Raw genomic sequence first — 19,455 nt, forward strand, 5'->3', positions numbered from 1 at the left:
ATATGGTACCTTCTTTCCATTTTGTCAAATCTACAGCGAGAGTGTTCTTAAAATGAACAACATGTTGGATCATCATCCGAGACTGCTGTAATATGAAATCTATGGCAGAATGTGGGTAAAACACAAAGCAGGAGACATATAATTCTCCCTCAAGGAGTTCAGTCACAAATTTAATTAATGCATTATTTTTTTAACAAGCATCATCAGCATGGAAACATGTCCTCTGGAATGGTAGGCCAAAACATGAAGGGACATACGAATGTTTAGCATATCTGCATGTAAGTACCTTGCAATGCCAGCTACAAAAGTGCTATGTGAAAGTCTGTTCTCACTTTCAGGTGACATTGGAAATAAGAAGTGGGCAGCATTATTTCCCGTAAATGTAAACAAACTTGTTTGTCTTAGTGATTGGCTGAGCAAGAAGTAGGACTCTGTGGTCTTGTAGGCGCTAAAGTTTTATGTTTTGTTTTTGAGTGCAGTTATGTAACAAAAACCTACACTTTTTTGCACTTTCACGATGAAGAGATTGCGCTATGGTACTTGTATGAGGTGAACTGAAAAATACTATTTCTTTTATCAATTTTACAGTGCAAATATTTGTCATAAAAATAATATGAAGTGAGTACTGTACACTTTGTGTTGTGTTGTAATTGAAATCAATATATTTGAAAATGTAGAAAAACATCCAAAATATTTAATTTCAATTCTATTTAACAGTGTGATTAAAACTGCGAATAATCACAATTTTTTTGAGTTAATCGTGTGAGTTAACTGCAATTAATCGGCAGCCCTGTTATTTATCCACTTACAGTTTTTTGTAAATGATTTGGTGAAATACAAGTATACATACAACCCTTTTTCTATTACTTAGTAAATCTGTTATTTTACACAACTATATTAACAAACTCTTATTCTAGTGGTCATTAAACATTATCCTTCTAAACATTCATATATTGACATACTCAAATATTTTTGACTGTGATAAATATCAATATGACAAGCTAGTAGTACCCAGCTCTTTCTTCCCATTCTTCTTACAGATACCATGTTTTCCTTCTTTCTAACTTAGTATTTATGGATTCCATTAAGTATATGCTGTGAATATGTATTAAAAATAGTATATGCACAAAGACCAAGGGGGAGATTTGCAAAGGCACAAAGTGTAGTTTAATGCCCAGCCCCCAATGAGATTTAGTGAGAGTTGTGCACCTTGTTTCTATTTGTGTATCTGAAAATCTTTCCCCGCCCCATGTTCTCAAACTAATACTGAATTTATTTGAATAAGCATTAACTTGCATCGACACAGCTTGTTTATGCTAAGTATGAATACATACTGAATATACAGTATGAACTTTACTCTTTGACAACTAGAGAAATTTTTTTTGGGGGGGAGGGGAGATGGAACTTCCCCCAACTAGCAAGGAGGGATAGGGAAGTTACTCTGAAGCCTAATAAGTGGGTTGGTCTAGCATCTGCTGCTGTAACCTTGGACAACTTGTGTGGGATTGGATCTGCAAATTGGGCAGCCTGCCATGAACAGCCTATTCCTCCATGAGCAGCCATGGAGGAACTTGTTACTCCTTGTTGTGTAGGCCCCACATTGGGGTTTATGATATCTAGAGAGGATCTTGCATTACTCCCAGTCCATGTATGTCACTAAGACTTGGTGCATTAAGACTATACTGGGTGTGAAGGAACCGTGGACTCCCATGTTGGAATCCATTGAATCTCCCTTAGCTGAGGATATTTTTTCATATTATATAAACACTTGTGCATAGAGATTTTTTTTAAGAGTATGTGACTCTTGGACTGATTATTTTTTCCACTGTTTAGCTCCAACACTGCAGTCCTACTAAAACAATAATGCAAGGATTAAATAACCTAGTTCACTAGGTATGGTACAAAATAGAAACCTGGGCCCCTTTATATGGTGCAAAGTTGATGCAGGGAGAGAAGACAGAGTGTGCGTGTGTGTGTGTGTGTGTGTGTGCGCGCGTGCATGCATTGCCTCCTCTTCCTAGGTGTGTACGTCCTGAGCAGTAGGGAAAAATTAATTCGTTGTGTTTATAACTTAAATCTTAATGTACAAATACAAAACATAACAATTGGTGAAAAATACATAGATTTAAACCAGTGCTTGTATCCCTCACAGCAGTCAGGCTCTGTCTGTTGCCACCTTCCTTACCTGATGAATCATTTGTTACATTCCTTTACCAAGTACTTGTCTTGGGGCAGAAACTTCCCAAAGGCCTCATTTTGTTCTAGGTGAGAGAGGAAAAAAGTAACCAACATATATGGCAAAAAATAAATTGCAATTGTGATCTATTTCAGTTTATGTATTTGAATGTTTACAAAGAATATTTCCTTACGTTTAAAAAAAAAAAAAAGTCTTAACTCAACAATGCCTCATTAAAGAAAGCCAAGACCAAACAAAAAAGGAGACAAGTGAATCTGAATGATTTTGATATTGCATCTTTACAAATTTATTAGTGAAACTAATTAATAAAGTTTCCTTAATAGGGCCTTGTTTTATTTTCCAGGTGATCACTGTAGCTACTGAAACAACTATTTTGAGATTCATCTGCATACAAGATTTCTGAATCACCTTTTTGATGTTGCCTTAGGAGCCTTCCTTAGCTGCTTTATGTTAGTGAACTGTGCTGTACCAGCAGAGTCATGTTTGTTGTAAGTATTCTTTTGCAGCTGTACAGTGAGATCTCTTAATGTGCAGTGCTATATTTCAGTAATTAATGGAGATGATTATTGAACTATATCATTTCACATTACTTAACAAGTTTGTGTTCCTCAAGGATCACCACTTGTTTCACTCTACAACTGCTCCTGCAGGTTTCTCAGACAGTAGAATCAAAAATACCAACTGATTTGTCACTCTTTCATGCAGTGTTAGGTTCTTAGTGGCTCCACTGGTCTCCTGGAAATTAATATAAACAGCAGGTTGAAAGAATTACCTCTTCCAAATAGTGAAGTGCAGAAACTGAAGCAGTAAATAGCAAGCATGTTCCAGTTAGCTCTACGTATGCTAGCTAGTCATTAAAGATCAGAGAGGGCAGACGAGAGCACTGGAGTGAGGTCAGTAAAGGTTGGGAAAGTTGTTTCTCTTCTTTTTTTTTTTTTTCTTTTTTTTTTTTTCCTGTTTGTGGTGATGAGGGAGAAATTCTTCTCCTTCCTTTCATTTTCCTTGTTTTCTACTTACAGATTGAATTCTTCTCTTCTCCCATACTAACCTCCCCCAATTTTTTATCTTCTTTCTTACCATTAAGATTCCCTGATAAGAAGCCTTACACTTCATTGTGGCTTTTCATAAGAACGGCCATACTGGGTTAGACCAAAGGTCCATCTAGCCCAGTACCCTGTCTTCCAACAGTGGCCAGTGCCAGGTACTTCCAAGGGAATGAACAGAACAGGTAATCATCAAGTGATCTATCCCCTGTCACCCATTACTAGTTTCTGGCAAACAGATGCTAGGGACACCATCCCTGGCTAACAGCCATTAATGGACCTATCCTCCATGAATTTATCTAGTTCTTTTTTGAACCCTGTTATAGTCTTGGCCTCTACAACATCCTCTGGCAAAGAGTTCCACAGGTTGACTGTGTGTGGAGGGGGGAAAAAACCTTCCTTTTGTTTGTTTTAAACCCACTGCCCATTAATTTCATTTGGTGGCCCCTAGTTCTTGTGTTATGAGAGGTGTAAATAACGCTTCCTTATTTATTTTCTCCACACAGTCATGATTTTATAGACCTCTATCATATCCCACCCTAGTCGTCTCTTTTCCAAGATGAAAAGTCCCAGTCTTATTAATCTCTCCTCATACAGCAGCCATTCCATACCCCTAATAATTTTTGTTGCCCCTTTCTGAACCTTTACCAAGTCCATATATCTTTTTTTTGATATGGGGCGACCACCTCTGCACGCAGTATTCAAGATGTGGGCAGATCATGGATTTATATACAGGCAAAATGATATTTTCTGTCTTATCTATCCCTTTCTTAATGATGCCCAACATTCTGTGTGCTTTTTTGACTGCTGCTGTACATTGAGTGGATGTTTTCAAACAACTATCCACAATGTCTCGAAGATCTTTCTTGAGTGGTAACTGCTAATTTAGACCCCATCATTTTGTATGTATGATTGGGATTATATTTTCCAATGTGTATTACTTTGCATTTATCAACATTGAGTTTCATCTGCCATTTTGTTGGCCAGTCACCCAGTTTTGAGAGATCCTTTTGTAGCTCTTTGCAGTCTGCCTGGGACTTAACTATCTTGAGTAGTTTTGTATCATCTGCAAATTTTGCCACCTTGCTGTTTACCTCTTTTTCCAGATCATTTATGAATATGTTGAATAGGACTGGGCCCAGTACAGACCTCTGGGGAACGCTACTATTTACCTCTCTCCATTCTGAAAACTGATCATTTATTCCTACCCTTTGTTTCCTATCTTTTAACCAATTACCAGTCCATGAGAGAACCTTCCATCTTATCCTATGGCTGCTTACTTTGCTTAAGAGCCTTGGGTGAGATACCTTGTCAAAGGCTTTCTGAAAATCTAAATACACTATATTCATTGGATCCCCCTTGTCCACATGTTTGTTGACCCCCTCAAAGAATTCTAGTAGATTGGTGAGGCACGACTTCCCTTTACAAAAACCATGTTGACTATTCCCCAATAAATTATGTTCATCTATGTGTCTGACAATTTTGTTCTTTACTATGGTTTCAACCAGTTTGCCTGGTAGTGAAGTCAGGCTAACCAGCCTGTAATTGCCGAGGTCACCTCTGGAGCCCCTTTTTAAAAATTGGCCTCATGTTAGCTGTCCTCCAGTCATTTGGTACAGAAGCTGATTTAAATGATATGCAGGACTACTGTCCTCTGTAACCTATCTCCCCATCCCATTTCAAGTAATCCTTTTATTCATATTCTTATGAATTCATTAATTCCACACGCTATCTCTTTGATTCCTGCTCCATATACAGTACTTCTCACTCACTCCATTTATCTCTATGCTCTTTCTGTGACTCTCTCTAGCTAGGGGTTGCATTTTCACTTGCCACTCTTTGCACTAGAAGCTTTCTTCTTCTGTGAACTGTTTCCTCTTTAAAACTGGTCTCCATCTCTTTTCTAGCTCATGGACTGACTTTCCCAGTAAACTCATTTTGTGCTAACATGGAAACAAAATGTATTCTAAGCTACAACAATCTAAATTGGTATATCGACAGGTTTCAGAGTAGCAGCCGTGTTAATATGTATCCACAAGAAGAAACAGAGTACTTGTGGCACCATAGAGACTAACACATTTATTTGAGCATAAGCTTTTGTGAGTTACAGCTCACTTCATCGGATGCATTCAGTGGAAAATACAGTGGGGAGATTTATATACATATTTTCCACTGAATGCATCCAATGAAGTGAGCTGTAGCTCACAAAAGCTTATGCTCAAATAAATTTGTTAGTCTCTAAAGTGCCACAAGTACTCCTTTTCTTTTTGCGAATACAGACTAACACGGCTGATACTCTGAAACCATACAGACTGTACCAAGAGTGATCAGGAAAGGTGAGCTATCACCAGCAGGAGAGCGGGGGGACGGGATGGGACACACCTTTTGTAGTGATGATCGAGGTGGGCCATTTCCAGCAGTTGACAAGAACAGTAGGGGGAGAATAAACAAGGGGAAATAGTTTTACTTTGTGTAAATAGTTTTACTTTGTCTTTATTCAAGCCTGGGTTAATTGTATCCAGTTTGCAAATTAATTCCAATTCAGCAGTCTCTTGTTGGAGTCTATTTTTGAAGTTTTTTGGTTGAACAGTGGATGTGTCATTACACAAAGTAAAACTATTTCCCCTTGTTTGTTTCCTCCCCCCCCCCCCGTTCTTGTCAACTGCTTGAAATGGCCCACCTTGATTATCACTACAAAAGGTTCCCACCCACCCCACACTCTCCTGCTGGTAATAGCTCACCTTTCCTGATCACTCTTGTTACAGTGTGTATGGTAACACCCATTGTTTCATGTTCTCTGTGTATATAAAATCTTCCCCACTGTATTTTCCACTGAATGCATCCGATGAAGTGAGCTGTATCTCACGAAAGCTTATGCTCAAATTTGTTGGTCTCTAAAGTGCCACAAGTACTCCTTTCCTTTTTTTAAAATTGGTATAGAAATTGAAACTATCTTCTTTGCAAAATAATCCTTTATAATCTCACTCTTCACTCCCCAGAAAAAAAGCTCAAGTAAAAGGCAATATCAAAAAATGTATATTGATAAAGACGACCACTATTTTTAGAGACCCATACTGTGTGTCTGCAGTGGGTAATCCTAATAAAACTGAGACAATTGGATTGTTCCTGATCTGGAGGTTCAATTGTTTTAAATTAGAAACACGTAAATCTTTAGAATAATCTTTCTTAGCTTCTAGAGTACTCACTGCCTTGGCAATGTGATACAAAATCAAAATAAGCAATACAGCGCTACTGACACTTTTTTAAATAATACTATTGCCCACAAAAACTATATTAAAATAGCATTATTTAGGTTGCAAACTCAAGCACTCAAAAGCTGGGAAATGCCAGATGTATGGTTGCCTCTGCAGTTTTAGTTCTGCGCCCTTCCCCCCCCCCCCCCCGCCGTGTGTATAATTACATAATAGTATAGTGCATATAGATGGGGTGAGGGGGCAGAACTAAGGTTTCTGAGGCAACCATACAAGTGGCATTTCCTAGTTTTTTGAGTAAGTTGCATTGTGTGTAATTGCCTTGGACCCCTGAAGAAAAAGGGAGAAAAACAAATTTTATCATGTGGTTCAGTAACAAAATGTATAATATAAAATGTTCCCCAACCTAAAGATAGAGGGATCTGGTGGCAACCCCTATAATAACACAAGTGAAAACTTTATGAAGTACTAAAACCAAAAAATGAGTGCTTTTAGCTTGTGCTCTGAAGGCTGCCAGACTTAGGCTCTAGGCTGGGGAAGGAGTTCCCAAGTTGAACACCCTTTACTGGGAACTCCGCTGCTAGTCCTGCAGAATTAAACTCCAGGAACTAACTGTAATGATCTTGGGGTTCATTAAACAAACCAAATAAATGTGAAAGGAATAAAACTGGAGGGCTTCTGTGGTGAGCTACTGCACACAGCCCTGGTGGTCCCAACCCCTGCTTCCAGGGCACAACTCCAAACTCCTATATTCATAATACTGTCCCTTATGAGGGACCGTCTCTAAATTATAATCTTCTACAAACGCATCTCTACATCTTCCCTCTTAAAGAAAAACAAATTAACTCTTATATATAAACAACTAGCCACTCTCCAATAATGCATTCTCAACCCATCTAGTACATTTCCATAAACCCAATGTGTCTACTACCTTGAGAGGAGAGGTTACCAGCACATCATTCTTGAGTGGGTTTTACCACTCACTTTCCTCAAATACCCACTATCCAGGCAGGTTAGCAAGTCTCTCTGAGGCTGTGTCTACACTGGCAACTGAATGGCAAAACTTTTGTCTTTCAGAGTTGTTTAACCTCTTCCCCCCCCCCCCCCAAGACACAAGTTTTGCCACGACAAGCACCGCTCTTCTGCCAACACCGCTAACGCCGCTTGTTGGGGGTGGAAGTTTTTTGTCGGCAGAAGAGCCCACAAACAGTGGCTACACTGCGTGACTTTTAGTGACACAGCTGTAGCAACAGTCTTGTCACTAAAAGCTGTGTAGTGTGGACATAGCCTTAGTCTTTCAGGACTTTTAGTCTCCCATTCTCATCTTCTGAGTATCAACCTCTCATTAGCATGTGAGTTGTTCTCTTGTTCCTTTGTGCATTGATGATAAAGGATCAGTCAGATGGGAAACCATAATCCACGTCAGCTGTCAATGTGTTAGAATTGATTATTTGTAGATCCCTTCAGTTACATCGAAATGTGTCTTCCTGGTCTGTCCGGGCTACATACGGCCTTGGATGCAGCTGTTCTTTAATAATACCCCTTTGGCTGCAAGTATTAGAGGTGTGATTCCTCAGGGGGGCACACTATCACCTGGGTTAAGAGATGGGAGATCACGGGCCCTGTTTTCAAAATAATAATTCTGCTTCCACTTCTAATTTTTTTGTATTCCGCATGGTTTCATTGTTATGTGATTTCATCAAGTTATCAGAAATTGGTAAATTAAATCTGATCCTTCTTCCCATTAACAGCCGAGCTGGAGAAAAGCCATTCTCCAGGGATGTACTTCAGTAAATCAGTAATGCTCTAGACAAATCACCACCACTGTCAAAAATCTTTTTCATAAGGTTCTTTACTGTCCCTATAGACCTTTTCACAAGTCCATTTGATTGGGGGTAATTTGGACTTGATGTTTTGTGATGAAAATCCCATCTATGGCAAATTGCCCAAAATCTGCACTGGAACATTGCAGCTCATTATCACTAAAGACAATTTAGAATTCCATATCTGGAGAAGATTCCTTTCATACTGGCTATCACACACTTACTGTTAGTACTGTGCAGTGTGCAAATATCTGGACACAGAGAATAATGTGACTATTAAATAACCCTTTGATTGCCAGGTAAATAAGTCAGTGTCTACCTTCTGATAAGGCCTTTGTGGAACTGGATGTGCTTGACTTCTCTGCATTTTTGGATCTTCAGCATTTTGCAAAATGATTATTTTCCCGATATTTTGCGACAGTTTTCCAAAGGCAAGACAATGTTTGGGACCATGGTGTGATACACACCTTCCACATATAACCATCTGTACCCAGTCTTCCCCCTAGCAGTGGTTTTCGTAGCAAGTGGTTCCACTCTTTGATTTGACATATTCTGGCTATATTCTTTTGTATTCAGTACATACCCTTCAGCTGTTTGGCTTGTGCTTTCACAGTTTCTGCTGCTCTGCATATTTGGAGAGCTTTTTCTAAAGTTAAATCTCCTTCATGGAGCATTCTCTCTTAACACGTTATCTTTAATGCCACAAATGATTCAGTCTCTGTCAGATCACTTAAGTCGCAGGTTTTACTGAAAAAAGAAAAGGAGTACTTGTGGCACCTTAGAGACTAACAAATTTATTAGAGCATAAGCTTTCGTGAGCTACAGCTCACTTCGTCGGATGCATTTGGTGGAAAAAACAGAGGGGAGATTTATATACACACACAGAGAACATGAAACAATGGGTTTATCATACACACTGTAAGGAGAGTGATCACTTAAGATAAGCCATCACCAGCGGGGGGGGGGGGGGGGGGGGAGAGGGAGAAGGAAGGAAACCTTTCATGGTGACAAGCAAGGTAGGCTAATTCCAGCATTTAACAAGAATATCTGAGGAACAGTGGGGGGTGGGGTGGGGGGGAGAAATACCATGGGGAAATAGTTTTACTTTGTGTAATGACTCATCCATTCCCCGTCTCTATTCAAGCCTAAGTTAATTGTATCCAGTTTGCAAATTAATTCCAATTCAGCAGTCTCTCGCATTGCTCTGTCTATGGTGTCATCAGTTTTTTGCATGCATGTAAAAAATTAGTCTCTCTCTCAAAGGTTTCATTCGTTTTTGGAGTGCAATGTTCCTCAAATTTAATCAGAATTTTATTTATCTTCACTCTTTCACCTTCTTCAAACTTAGTTGTTATAAATGTCCAATGCTACCTCCACAGCAACATGCAAAAAGATAGAATGAATTCATCTATCACTTTTTTCCCCTCTGCCCACTAAATACAATTCAAATCTCTGTCTGAATTTTTTCCAGTTCTCTGCAGCATTGCCTGACAGTTGAAGGCTGGAAGGAGGTTGCAACACATCCATTTTTGGCTTTCCCTGTCCCCCTTTTTAAGCTAGTCAAGCTACTAGTGTACTCGACAAATACATGCAAAAGCCTCTGTGCCTCGTGCTCCACATGCTTCTTTAGTGCCCCTCTTTGACTCTGCTTTCTGTTGCAAACACAGGAGTTAACTTCAAGATGACTGCAGTTTCCTTCTCATTTGGCTATTTGATACCATGTAACAATCATGGGGTTCATTAAACAAACCAAATGAAAGAGAGAGGAATAAAACCTTTATTAAAACAAACTGGAGAGCTGCTGTGGTGAACTGCTGCACACAGCCCCATATGGTGTTCCCAACCCTCCTTGCCTCCAAGGCACATCTCCAAATTCCTATGTTCATAATATTGTCCCTTATGAGGGAATGTCTCTAAATTACAGTATTCTACAAACATCTCTCTACACTAACAAGATCACCTGGAATGCTCTTTAGATATCTCTGGCTGGGTATAAAGTGGAACACTCTCAAGTTGCTGGGTTCCAAACTACTCAGACCTTTAAAGAGTGTCACTAATACTTTGAATTGACACTAAGAGGTCGACAGTAACCTGTTAGCTGTTTAATGGTCCTTCAGACTTAGAATACGGGCAGCTGACTTTTGTTCTTTCTGAAGCTTCTTTCAGTAGCACCATTCCATTCAGGTTTGATGCTGTAACCAATTACTATTATGCTAAATGACCTGGGACTTGCCTACTTGAGAGACTGCCTCTCTGTGTGATACTGCCAAAGATGTAGTCAGTGGGGGCACTTGAGATCAAGTACCCATAACATAAAAGAATTGTTAGTGTAGCCTTCCCATTGTGGGTTCCTTGGCTTTGAAGCTCACTCTCCCTGCCTCCTTTAGTTAGAAATCTCTTAATTTGTTCTTCAGGGCACGCTGGGAGGTTTTGATGCAGGTGGCAAGGGATATGGTTTAAGGTATTAGACTTTGTTTGGAGACTGCTGTTTTTGTAAACAAATGAAGCTGATTGGGATAGAGATTATACAAATTCTACAAGATTAAATAATGGCAGAGTGTACAGAGCTGAGATGGGCCCTCTTAAACATGGATCTTTATAAATTGAAAGAAAATAAATAAATTTGGCTTGAAATCACTTGACTGGAATATGTTAAGCAGGGGTCCCTGTCTGTGCACAATAGGGCCTGTTTCCTAAAGGCAGTGTCCTGCACATGCTTCAGCACTTAGTTTTTGTTCAATGTATTGTTATGACACAGATTCAATAACTGTTGCAAAATAGTAAAGCTTTCAACCTAAAGACATCAACTTCTAAAAACCCTTTCTCTGCCTTAAAAATTTAAATAAACTTCCTTAATCGCTGACAAAGCATTTTTCAAAATAGTGGCCAAAAAGACTTGAAACAAGGCATCAGTATTGCCAGATAGTATTGTAAAGCATTATGCAACACAAGATTATCCTTCTCCAAATCTAAAAGCAGGTTGTAAAAACTGCTGAAATTATTCAGTTTATAATGGAAATGCTAAGAGAACTTAAATGCTGTTAAGTACAATATCAGCATATACTTAAGGTTACACTCTTTCTTTGCCTATAATACCAAACTTCTTTTTTTCTCAAATGGCTTATTTTTTTTCCCTTCTGGTTACGCAGGATTCTCAATCGCTGCCACACTTGCAGATACAGACTGATTTACATCATCCTTTCAAACTCAAACCAGAAGAAGGAGCTAATTTCTGGAAGAGCTGGGCACAAATAAAAAATGAGGATGTATGGAAAGATGCTGGAAAAAACCCTCAGGGATTTGGAAGTATGATTTTTAATTTACTTGTCACCATTCACTGAAAAGTAAATTTTTTTTCCACTGGATGCATCCGATGAAGTGAGCTGTAGCTCACGAAAGCTTATGCTCAAATAAATTTGTTAGTCTCTAAGGTGCCACAAGTACTCCTTTTTTCTTTTTGAAAAAAAGAGATGTCCTTGTACATCATCTAAAGATTTTGTTCAATAGTATCTTTCTCCACAAGTCATCCCATTGAAATCCATGATTAAGGGTTGCAGAATTAGGCTATTGAATATAAAACAAGGCTCTGTGTAAATCACGATTTCACAGATTGCACAGAAATGGTGAGATTAGCCCAATACTGTGACTTTTGCAACAGTGGGGAGGTGGAAGGAGGCATCTCTGTTTCTGCCTCCCCTCTGTTGGAAAAATCAACGTATTGGGTTCAGCGACTGCAGTTGGAGGTCTCATTATGTGGTGCTAGCTGTTTGGCCTAGACTGCTACTTCCTGTCTGGCCAGCAGGGAGACAGGAAAGGTGCTGACAGTGTATGGGGATTAGGAGACCCTGGCCTGGCCTGGTCTAACCTACTCCACAGGAGTCCCTGGCCGACTGAAGGGAGACACCGCAGGAGCTCAGAGAAATTTTCCGCTTGGAGCATGAGCATGTGTGTGAGGGGGGCTAGAGCTGGGATGGATGGATAGCACCATGTGATGACACGCACCCTGCCCCAGTTTGCCATGTCCACACCCACCACTGGCCCACCACTTACCTGCCCTCCCCAGGATGGGATCAACCTACTTAGCCCCCCATAAGCAGCCTCTGCCTCAGCTGGGAGGTGGAAGCTGGGATTCTTTCTTTCTGCTGTTGAAAAAATTGCAGCAGTTCATCAGGGGAGGGAATTCAGCAACCGTGCATATTCTGGTATCCCATGAAATTCCAACATTTACTTCTGCAGCTGTTGTGATTTAATACAAAATACAATACAGTTTTCACAGAGCCTTAGTTGGAAACTGCTCATTCAGAATATTTCAACCTATAGCAGTTTCCAGAAACCATACCAGAGCTCTTCTAGCAGGGTACTTGGTTATGTAGTGGTTTGTCACTTATAAAACCCCAAAACTTCTCAGCATCAAAAAAACATGAAAGATTTCCTCTTCATTGAAATCATACACGGATTAGAGAGAAGAAAGGTTTATGCTAACTTGACAAATAACGGGAGAAAAATAATTTGGCTTTGAGCAGGGGGTTGGACTAGATGATCTCCTGAGGTCCCTTCCAACCCTGATATTCTATGATTCTAAATATGCTCTTTTCACCTTCTAGGAAGAAAACCAATGACTTTTAGGGAAGATGTCCTTTCAGTGCCAATAGCAGAACTGAATTATGGGCTGTGCCTAATGACCAAAGAAGCTAGAAAGCAAGATGGTTCCTCTTATGAAGCAGACATGTTGTATTATTTATTTCTTTGTATTCAAAAGGTAAACATAAAATTCAGTTGAATGACTGTTGGACTGTTGTACAGATAATTAGCTCTTACATGAAAAGTACTGTTTTCCTCTTCAGGACATAACCGATGAGAGCTAGTTGCCAAAGAAAATTTAAGAGAGCTGATTGTAACTACTCTTGCTGAGTTGAAAAAGCATATATTCCCTTTCCTGAAACAGTGTCACTAATGCAGAATGTAATGTTCTGCACAATCCCAAAAAATAGTTTGTTAAAATGTAGAATTAAACAGTGGAAGCTTAAAATTTTGAACCTGAGGATGGTGGGGATTGGAATTGGAGGGGTTTGGGGAAGGGCACAATTTGGGCTTTTTCAGGCATAATAGGATTCCTCAATACTCGGCATACTAAAGCTTTCATGATAAGAGATCCAAAATACTTGGATGGTGGGGGATGACGACGACCCCAGCTTGTTGTTCAGTCCATCCTTCAAGATGTGTTGCTAAGTGAACTTAGTGTGGAGCAGGATTTAGCCTAATAGATAGATAGGGCTCAGGTGCAGGTAGTGTAAACAGCAATCAGTTGAACTGTTAGAATATAGGTATTAATTTTGTTAGTGTAGACGAGGCCAGTGATAGTAAATTTGCACTCTCTTCCAATAAGTCTTAAATACCTGTATTGCTGATTCGTGATCAATAGGACTAATGAGCTTTATATTCTTGAAGTGTTTCTGAATTCACTGTGTCCTTGCAAAACTCACTTTCCAGTTTATTGTTCAGACGACTAAAGTCTAAATGCAGTAAGTTGATGTATATGCTTGTGTCACAGGCATTATTGAGACAGACTATTTGGGTGGAAGGGAGACTGGTTTCATTTTTCTCCCTGTAATTTAAATAGAACAAACTTAAAATCCAGTAGTTAAAAATGTACTAGTTTAGGGGAATTGCTCTCTCATGCAAAAGTCAGTAGAACTTTGTCAGTGGTTCATTTAAAACATGGGATGATTGTGTTTAAAAAAAAAATATTTAAATTCCAACATGCTAGCCCAATCCACTGGGGAAAATGTTAGTGTGAAATGATGAAGACTTACTGATGTTCCTGTTCTTCTGTACTGAGTGAGTAATGTTTTTGTAGAGTTTACATTCTGAGCCATTTTATGATTGAGACACACAGAGGTTAACTAACTTTAGTTATAAAATGAGATCTAGTAAAACAAAGCTTTCATTTCAGTTATTATCCTACCAACATCTGTTTCTTTTTTTATTCATAGTATATGTTTGACAATGACAGAATTGACAACATTTTTGCTGATCTTTATTATGTGAAGTTTTTGGAAAGGCTTCATGGTGTGATGAAGGGATGGTGTCCAAGAGTGAGCCCCTCTGGTAAGTGGAGAAACATTTGAGGGGAAATGAAGTCTGTACTTGACTACTATGTTCTGACACAAATTTATTTGTATCGATATTTGTTTTCCAGGGTATGTTCTGTCTAGTTGTATCATGGAGGAAATGCTATGGGACTGCAAACAACTAGGAGCACATTCTCCTGCTACTCTCCTGTTCACACTGATGTATTTCAACACTAAGTAAGAATGTTTCCTATAAAAGTCTTCCATGTCTGAGTCTATGTAGCCTACCAAATGGCCTTTGTAACTTGCTGAAAAAGATTTCCCAAACTCCTTCTATCCCCTGCCTACCAAACAGATAAATTGGTAAATATACTTTTAATGCATGCCAAAACCTTACTATTTGTGTTTTGCTCAAATTCTCATTATCTCTTGATGATTAGTGCACACGGTGAACTGAAGGGGCCGGGGGAGTAGATAATGCCTGTTGGGAGTAGTCATTAGATTTATTTTCCCTGATTACTCATATCTAATTTTTCATAAGTACTGAAAGGCAAACCTCTTATCATAACTTAAATAATTCATTCTCTTTTTTTTATATTGTTTTCTTTACAACAGAACTATCATGTTGGTTATTCTCACAACCACAAACAATATTCATGTGAAAACCACTGCAGGACTCATTACTGAGTCTTATAAGATACAATCCCTGTATGCTACTTATGTAAATTCTTAATAACTTCTTTTTTTTGTCCTGTCAGTTTCTGAACATCCATTAATATTGTTTTCAGTGAAAGCCCCATTTTAAATGCCAGGCGAACTATGTATACATTGCAAATAAACCATAGTTGGAAGGTAATATATTATTCATTTGTTCAGGGGTCAGCAACCTTCGGCACGTGGCCCATCAGGGTAATCTGCTGGCTGGCTGCAAGACATTTTGCTGATGTTGACCATCCACAGGCACGGCCCCCTGCAGTTCCCAGTCGCCGTGGTTCACCATTCCTGGCCAACGGGAGCTGCGAGAAGTGACGGCCAGCACATCCCTGCAGCCCACCGCTTCCCCCAGCTTCCATTGGCCGGGAACAGCAAACTGGGCCATGCCTGTTGATGGGCAATGTAAACAAAATGTCTCATGGCCTGCCAGCGGATTACCCTGATGGGCCACGTGCCGAAGGTTGCCGATCCCTGCATTAGTGTCTTAAGCGATTACGCTATTATCCCTCCTCTTCCCCCCACCACTTGCTTATCCTAATTGTATAATTTAGAATTTTAATGTACTTAATTACATTGGTATTGAGTCGTTCATCTCAAATTGGAATTTAACTTTCTAAAAACAGGTTGGAATCAAGAAGTCCTATAATATATGTTGACTTATTCTTTCTCTGTATAAAACTAAATATTCTGACCTTATTTATAAGGTAGACATTAAATTGGTGATTCCTCCTAACCACATGCTAGTTGTACTCAATTATATTACAAGATGATCTTTGACTCTTTTTAGGATGTGTATTGACAAAAGCATTAAGATAAACATTTACTAAAATTTTAAAGTAGCTGTTTCAATTCATGTTGGTCAGAATTTGACTTCCCTTTAAAATTATCTGGTAAATAATATCCTCTTAAAATATTTGTTAGTGCCTTTACTTTTTAATAAAAATACAAAACAAAACCATCACTGTTCTGTGCAAGGCAAGTTTTGTATTTTTCCTCTGTTGCTGCAGGTAACAAAGAAATACCGTTCCCTAGTTTTTTAAATAGTTTTTCTTTCTGCACCAGAATCAACAGAACCACAAAGCAATATTGACATTAATTACAAGATGTGTCCAAATATTAGGGGGTATAGAGACTTAAATGTTTTGCCAAAACCAGAAATTTAAAATAAACTTTATTTTGCAATCTTATAAAAGACAGCATTACTCCTTTTTATAGTTGAAATGAATTTCAGTGGGTAATGATTTTAAATGGATTGGAATTAAATAACATCACAATAGAATGTGCATTCCTAGGTCACTGTTATGCACTTTTGATCTGGCATTAGGCTAAAAATTAAGGCCCCAGTTCTTCAAAGAACTTAAGCACTGATCCAAAGTTCAATGAGGTAAACCGAAAGACTCCCCTTGAGTTCTGTTGGTTTTGGATTATGGTTTTAACCACGTGCTTAGCTTCAAGCACATACCTAAATGCTTTGTTGAATAAGAGCTGGAGAGTGTGTCTACACAGGGATTAAAGACCTGGTTGGCCTAGGTCAGTTGACTTGGGCTCGTGGACTCAGACTGCAGAGCTAAAAATCGCTGTGTAGATGTTCAGTCCCAGGCTGGAGCCTGAGCTCTGCGACCCTCCTCCTCGCAGGGTCCCAGAGCTCAGGCTCCAGCTCAAGCCCTAACATCTACACTGATATTTTTTTTTTTTTTTTTCCCCCAGCCCCAGAGCCCAATTCAGCTGATGTGGTCCAGCTGTAAGTGTTTTATCCCTGTGCAGATGTACTAAAAGTGCCTTTAACTACGCAAAAGTGTACCAATATTTTGACCTTCCTCCCATTCCCCAAATAAAAAAAAAGTCTGAAGTATTCAGAACGGGTTTATTTTGAAAGATTATTCTATTTACTATGCTGGAATAAATAGCTCTCAATCTGATTTTGGGTTGTTACAATTATTTTTAGTCTGTCTTCCTATTTCTCTTTCATGTTGATTTATGTTCCTTTTATTTATGGTGGTGGAAGGCAGAACTGATTATTTGCTATTAGAGATTCTTTATAATGTTGCTTAAGACTCCTTGGTAACCAAATTAGGAGTATGCTACAAGCGGAGTGAGATCTCAAACAACCCTTGAGTTTTCACTAAAGCTCCAATCCAGCTGAAACTTCAGTGAGACGACTCACAATGTATAAAATTAAGCGTGTGCATAAGTCTTTGTAGGATTAAGTGATGTTTTCTAACATAGTATTGGATCCTGCAAATACTCACTTTGTTGGGACTACTCATGTGATCAAAGTTACTTCCAGGATCAAGTCCACAGCTTAACATCCAAAAGGAAACACCTGGATAGTGAGATATTAAGGAATGTTTCAGCTGTCTGCCCTCACTTCAGGTTTTGGCACAATGCAGAAGTGACCTTTTTAAAATTTGATGTGGGGTCTAGATGAACTCAAATAATTGAAGTCAGAATGTGATTTTGAATAGATTGGATTATATTCTGAATTCTTGCTGTGCCGTAAAACAGTACTAGTGAGTCCAATTACTCTGGGTTTACACAGGTATAACAAGTCAGGATTTGGTCCACAGTCCAAAGCTATACTTTTTATTGAGAATCTGGAAAGCCTTTTAAAAACTTCTGCTCGCTTTTTTTTTTTAGGTTTCAGAGTAGCAGCCGTGTTAGTCTGTATTCGCAAAAAGAAAAGGAGTACTTGTGGCACCTTAGAGACTAACAAATTAACAACTATTTGTTAGTCTCTAAGGTGCCACAAGTACTCCTTTTCTTTTTTTTAAGTACTCTGCCAACTGTTTCTCTCTCTCTCTCTCTAAAACTGAGTTATAATTGTTTTTCTCTTGTATGTGAGTAGGTATTTCATATTGAAAACTGTGGAGCAGCATGCACAGCTAGCCTTTTCCAAAATACTGAAGCAGACCAGGAAAAATACAGGCATCGGAAAGGACAAATGTTCTATAATACGATTCCTGAGGCTTTATGGACAGATTCTGGGAGGACGAAAAGGTTTGAACTCATTAGACTAGGATAATAACCTTTAAAATGATTTGTGTACCATTGTTTGCCACTAAGATTATGAAGGACATGACAAAAAAGCCGCCTTGGCAATTTGTTTGGAATCTGAGCACCGCTGTTAATGTACATATATGCTTTTAGACCCTGTTCCTGCAGAGATAACTGTGTAGGTGAACCCCTCCCACTATGCAAAGCCCCATTTAAGTCAATGGGGTTCTTTAAGGAAGCAGGGGTTTGCCGGTGTAGAGTCAATCTCAGGACTGGAGCTGTAGATTGTATTCCCCACCCCTAGTGATGCACATCTAGGTTGGGACCCTCAAATGCACTCAGCATTGGCCTAACTCTGCACCCACTGAAATCAATTAGAGCAAAGGTAGGCCAGCACTAAGTACAGGGTATTCTTAAAAATTCCAACTTTCATGTTTTTGGAGATAGCAGATTTTTTTTTAACTTTTATTAAAGCTGTCTCCCTTTTTTCCTTTCTCTTCTCTCCCTGCATGTTTGTCTTTTTTTTTTTTTTTTTTTTTTGCATCTTTTCTACATCTGGTTCTTTTAGAAACCCAGACATAGGATTTGTTTCTTAGGTGGCATTACGCTATGTATATTTTAGATCAGTTACACTCAAAATGCTTGGGCCATTTCCTTGCTCCCTGAACTCCTCCTAATTTACAAACATGCGCACATACCTCTGCCTTGGTGAAGCATATCTGTTCTCTTCAGTGTGTGTGTTTCTCTCCTTAAAACCATAACCTGTCATCAATCTGTGTGTGGAGTTCATATTGACAGTCTGTAGGGGAGAGGATTTTTGTCTCCAGCATACTGGCAGGGTATTGTCCTAGCCATTTTCCAAAATGGTTGGGAGCCATGGAACTAGCCTATTTAGAAGTTTAACAAACTACAACTCATTCTGTGCTCTGAACTGTCAAGTGATTGGCTTCATTCTCCAGTTACTACAGATCTACTTTACATACACTCTGCCCCATAATGGTTGAGTATCTTCTCTGCGGCCAAAAGGCATAGTAGATTGCTTAAAGAAACAGCATCAGATGTATGCTCAAATGAAATCCCTGTGCCCACCCCACGAGAGGACTGTGCATGTACAGATGAACTCTTGAGGTGATTCCTAAATTCCTAAATTATAGAATGAGAGGGTACATTCAGACTCTACAAGAGCATCAAACAGCTATAACTTTTCTGAATAGAGTTGGTCTCCAGAAAAGCTGGATGCATATTTTATTCTTTTGGGTCACTTTCTGCAAGTATTGAACAGCGTGGCTTTCCATAACACTTTCTTTATGCTGCAAAAGTTTGAGGCACCCTTGTTATATGCTTTGTGGGAATAACTTGCATAACTTGTGGGAATAACTTCCCTATGTTACCATGTGATCT

At 39.1% G+C, this 19,455-nt stretch overlaps 1 protein-coding gene across 2 annotated transcripts in view; it reads left to right on the forward strand.

The window, feature by feature from the left end:
• Positions 1 to 19,455, forward strand: part of LOC119858730 (transcriptional regulator QRICH1-like) — a 36,699-nt gene that overhangs the window by 5,846 nt on the left and 11,398 nt on the right. For both annotated transcript variants that reach the window (XM_038414277.2, XM_038367707.2), the window contains exons 3-7: positions 11,425 to 11,581; positions 12,880 to 13,034; positions 14,269 to 14,383; positions 14,475 to 14,583; positions 17,906 to 18,057. In XM_038414277.2, coding sequence (XP_038270205.1) covers positions 11,425 to 11,581; positions 12,880 to 13,034; positions 14,269 to 14,383; positions 14,475 to 14,583; positions 17,906 to 18,057 — 688 coding nt within the window. The remainder of the gene's footprint in view (positions 1 to 11,424; positions 11,582 to 12,879; positions 13,035 to 14,268; positions 14,384 to 14,474; positions 14,584 to 17,905; positions 18,058 to 19,455) is intronic.

Source organism: Dermochelys coriacea, chromosome 1 (genome assembly GCF_009764565.3).
Source record: "Dermochelys coriacea isolate rDerCor1 chromosome 1, rDerCor1.pri.v4, whole genome shotgun sequence".
Classification (NCBI taxonomy): Eukaryota; Metazoa; Chordata; order Testudines; family Dermochelyidae; genus Dermochelys; species Dermochelys coriacea.